The sequence below is a fragment of the Cyprinodon variegatus genome, unplaced genomic scaffold, assembly GCF_000732505.1.
Source record: "Cyprinodon variegatus isolate N-32 unplaced genomic scaffold, C_variegatus-1.0 Scaffold1672, whole genome shotgun sequence".
Lineage (NCBI taxonomy): Eukaryota > Metazoa > Chordata > Actinopteri > Cyprinodontiformes > Cyprinodontidae > Cyprinodon > Cyprinodon variegatus.
The window spans coordinates 55549-56244 of record NW_015152125.1 but is presented as its reverse complement, the minus strand read 5'-3'; the positions used below and the strand labels follow the sequence as shown (position 1 = coordinate 56244).

Genomic DNA, 696 nt, shown 5'->3' with positions numbered 1-696 from the left:
TGGCCCCTGTAGACCCACACTGGTCTCCAGAACAAACTGTTCTGAGCAGCACCAATCTACCTGAACCACCATGCAGACCCAGACCTCCAGGATCCAATCACCTGACCAATCAGAACCAGGCCCCAGAACCGTCCTCATCTAACAGCGGTTCGGTCCGCCTGTGCTCGACCTGCGTGGTCCGGTCCGGTTCGGTTCCACAGACACTTACTTGCCCACGAAGTTCTCCAGAACCGAGCTTTTCCCGGCGCTCTGTCCGCCCACCACCGCGATCTGCGGCAGGTCCAGGCTGGCGTTCTGCCCGATGGAGGAGAAGGCGTCCTGCAGCCGGTTGACCAGCGGGATCAGCTCCTCCATGCCCCGGTTCCCCATGGCTGCAGCGGGACGGTCCGGACCGGTCCAGAGGTTCGGGGATGGATGCTGAGGATGCTGCTGCAGCTCTGACCTTCAGCTCCTCCTCCTCGCTCCTCCCTCACACCACATCCGGTACAGACCTTCACAATAAAAGCCACGAAACGCTTCATTCTAGTTATTAACGGAAAATGTCCAACCAACTTCCGGTGATGTCAGACTGCGGAGTTTTAATTAGCTTTCAGCCTGAAGATGTTCCTGGAGAACCTCAGTCTGACTGTGGTACCGAAGAGTGAAGAACATCAGATCATTTGGGGTTCTCCTCAGAACATCTGGGGTTCTCAGCAT

General features: G+C 56.9%; 1 protein-coding gene across 1 annotated transcript in view; it reads right to left on the bottom strand.

Annotated features, from left to right (window-relative positions):
• The window catches only part of LOC107104264 (dynamin-1-like), a 26064-nt gene extending 25595 nt beyond the window's left edge, over nucleotides 1-469 (bottom strand). The window contains 1 exon segment of the mRNA XM_015404233.1: nucleotides 209-469. Within this exon segment, the coding sequence (XP_015259719.1) occupies nucleotides 209-369 (161 nt within the window). The 5' untranslated portion in view covers nucleotides 370-469.
• Nucleotides 470-696: the final 227 nt, after the last annotated feature.